At 43.2% G+C, this 2,991-nt stretch overlaps 1 protein-coding gene across 5 annotated transcripts in view; it reads right to left on the bottom strand.

Moving 5' to 3' along the window:
* Positions 1 to 6: 6 nt before the first annotated feature.
* The window catches only part of fbxl19 (F-box and leucine rich repeat protein 19), a 13,103-nt gene continuing 10,118 nt past the window's right edge, over positions 7 to 2,991 (bottom strand). For all 5 annotated transcript variants that reach the window (XM_016506350.1, XM_016506352.1, XM_016506351.1 and 2 more), the window contains 2 exons: positions 2,162 to 2,383; positions 7 to 745 (listed from right to left, as the gene is read on the bottom strand). In XM_016506350.1, coding sequence (XP_016361836.1) covers positions 588 to 745; positions 2,162 to 2,383 — 380 coding nt within the window. In that variant the 3' untranslated portion in view covers positions 7 to 587. The remainder of the gene's footprint in view (positions 746 to 2,161; positions 2,384 to 2,991) is intronic.

Genomic DNA, 2,991 nt, shown 5'->3' on the forward strand with positions numbered 1-2,991 from the left:
TAGGACAAATTAAGCAGTTTTCCTCCTGATTCTGAACCTCATGACAATCACCTCTGACAACAGCGAGGACTCAAATCTAATGTCAAATGTTGTTGAAGATTACTGTTTTTATAGTCATAAGGACTTGGGGGTTAAATGTGCCTGCCGGGAATGAAATCATGTCATAATGCAGAAAAAGTCTTAATGGTCCCAAAGTGGGCTTTATTTTATTTATGCTAAAAAAGACCAAACAACTCAAATCTGTTTTGATTCGGGGTGAACCCTTCTCCTGACTAGCATGGCTGTGTTTGAGATGACCTCCCCACAGTAGCATACATTCGGCATCGTCTTGCACTCAAGTGTTCAGTGCTAGGGTCAGGAGGGGTCATTTACAGCAAACTACTAATCTGTACACACACTCATTACTGTTACGGGATATCTAGATGGAACTGATGTCTCCATTCACAAATGGTTGATCCAGAAAACAAAACAGAACAGAACAGAACAGAACAGAACAAAAAACAGCCAAGTGTCTGTGATTTAGAAATGCTGTTTCCTCTGATGCTGTGCTGCGAGTCTCTTGCGGTAGTGTTGTTGTGGGCAGGAGTCTAGCTGTTCTTGAGCAGGAGTCTGTCTTCGGCCGAGGGGAAGCAGTGCAGCTGGCAGACGTCTGGAGCGAGCAGGCCGCAGGAGCGCAGGTCCACACTCTGCAGCGAGGCACAGCGGCGCAGCAGCGGCAGACACTGCTCCGTCACCTTCACGCAGCCTGAAACACAGCGCCACATTTCACACAAACTAGTTCAGCTCAGGCCACCTTCCTCCTGAGCTCTGGCCTGACTCCTCACCTTCCCAGTCAAACTAGTGTACTTTTCTCACTGATAATGTAGCATTAAACCTATGAAAAAGCACATGGCTCCGGAGTGCCGACATGAGCTTTTTGCCAGTGCGTCACATGCGGACGATGACATGAAGCAGCCCGAGGTGGACTACATTAATAACAGCTGGAAGTTCATATGCTGCTTCACAGTGAAGTCTCAGAATAATCGGGGCACTCATTCGCCGCCTTTGGGGAGTATTTTAACTCTCCCGACAGTCTTTGCTATACAATGCAAACGCATCTTTTCAGGTTTGACAGTGATCAAAACTAGTCATTTCTAGAGAACTGCTTAAGCTTATGGCTGTTGTTCAATTCAATTCAATTCAATTCAAGTTTATTTGTATAGCGCTTTTTACGATACAAATCGTTGCAAAGCAATATTTAGTGGTAGCTTATCAGTGGTGACTGTCAGTTAATGTACATATGGCAGAAATGTACGGAAAATCAATTAAAGACGTAATCAAACAGACGATGAACACTATTAACAGCAATTATTATATGATGCAATCAAACTTATAGCAAAATGTGGTAGTTCTGTATGTTCTTGTGGCCACCAGCAGCAGCACATCTAGAGCCCGAGCTCATTCTCATTTTTGGCAGTTCTTGTTTGATTAATTCAGTAGTTCTGTTGACTTCACATTAGCATGGGCTCCTATGGAGACTGTAAGAGGACAAGAGTTCAACTGAGCTTAAAGTCAGTCACGGTGAAAGATGTTACTTGAACAGACCAGGCTAGTAAGTGAACTTATTTCAAAAGTCTCATGTTAATATGTACAATGTTCAAGTCCTGCGTCTATTTTTTTTTTTTTGAAAACTGTGTATTTTAAGGCTTATCCCACAGAAATGACTTGTCCCATAAACCAGTGCTTCTCATCAGACGCACCCATTTTGGGTTTTGCAGTCTGCACTAGTGAGCCGATGCAAAAATCTCAAAGTTTTGCATGTTACCATGTTATTACCATGCTACTACTCCATTTACCACTGTTTTTCTTAAAACAAAAAAAAAACGACACTTTCTAACTATATTTGAATATACCATTGCTAGTATTAACTCCATTGAAATGAATGGATTTAATTACATTACTTTTAACTCATGACTGCTGTTAATTTATGAAACCTACATATTCTTTTTCCAACAAAACAACATCAAAACATCAACATTACTCTGGAATTCTAAAACTAAAAATATTCATTTTAAATGTCTGCAGAACATCATGTGTAAAGCCTTCAATCGATGGCACTACTGAAAGGCAGTTGTTAATGAAGCATGCTAATGAGCGTTGCTGCTGCAGCGTGAGTGTGTACCTGCAAGGCTGACGTGCGTGAGGCTCTCTCGCAGCGGGGATATGGCAGAGGTCAGCGTGTGGATGCTCTGGTCTGTGATGTGGCAGCACTGACCGAGGTCCAGCTTGCTCAGGTGAGGAAGATAGCGCACTAGCAGGCGTGACACGGCGTCAGTCACCTCCAGGCCCGCCAGACGCAGCTCCGCCACGTTCTGGAATCGCCCGCCGCGGTTCTCTCCGTGAGCTGCAGTTAAGAACAGCGGGTTATGCTGAGCGTCTAAATCATGCGTCTTTAACACATTCAGTACTCTCAATACTGCCCTGACTTGAGTCTACATGCACAATTACTTTTTTCATTTTCCCATTGCAGTGTTTCAACGTGTAGCTTTTGAGCTCTGATAAAAGATATGCAACTATAAAGGAAGCAGCCAACATAACCAATATGAAGACTAGACAGACAGACAGACAGGCCCTTTCACTCATTTCCCAGTTTCAAACAGAAAATACTCTGGTTACACTTTATTTCAGGGTGTCTATGTTACAGTATTATTATATTAATGAAGCACCCGAGGGGTTTTATAATTCTGCGATAACAACTGACTGGATGTACATTACCCTGCTTATTACACAGCTACGACCAAACACTGGAAGTCTCTACTGCGAAAGGATGCAAACAGCAGAACTCAATGACCAAACAGCAGAACTCAAAGGGACCCCAAAAACAGTGAGTGAGTGTCTCTGTGTGTGTGTGTCTGTGTGTGAGTATGTGTGTGTGTGTGTGTGAGAGAGTCTCTGTGTGTGTGTGTGTGTGTGTGTGTGTGTGTGTGAGAGTGAGAGTGTGAGAGTGTGTGT

Source organism: Sinocyclocheilus anshuiensis, unplaced genomic scaffold, assembly GCF_001515605.1.
Source record: "Sinocyclocheilus anshuiensis isolate Anshui unplaced genomic scaffold, SAMN03320099.WGS_v1.1 scaffold1212, whole genome shotgun sequence".
Taxonomy (NCBI): domain Eukaryota; kingdom Metazoa; phylum Chordata; class Actinopteri; order Cypriniformes; family Cyprinidae; genus Sinocyclocheilus; species Sinocyclocheilus anshuiensis.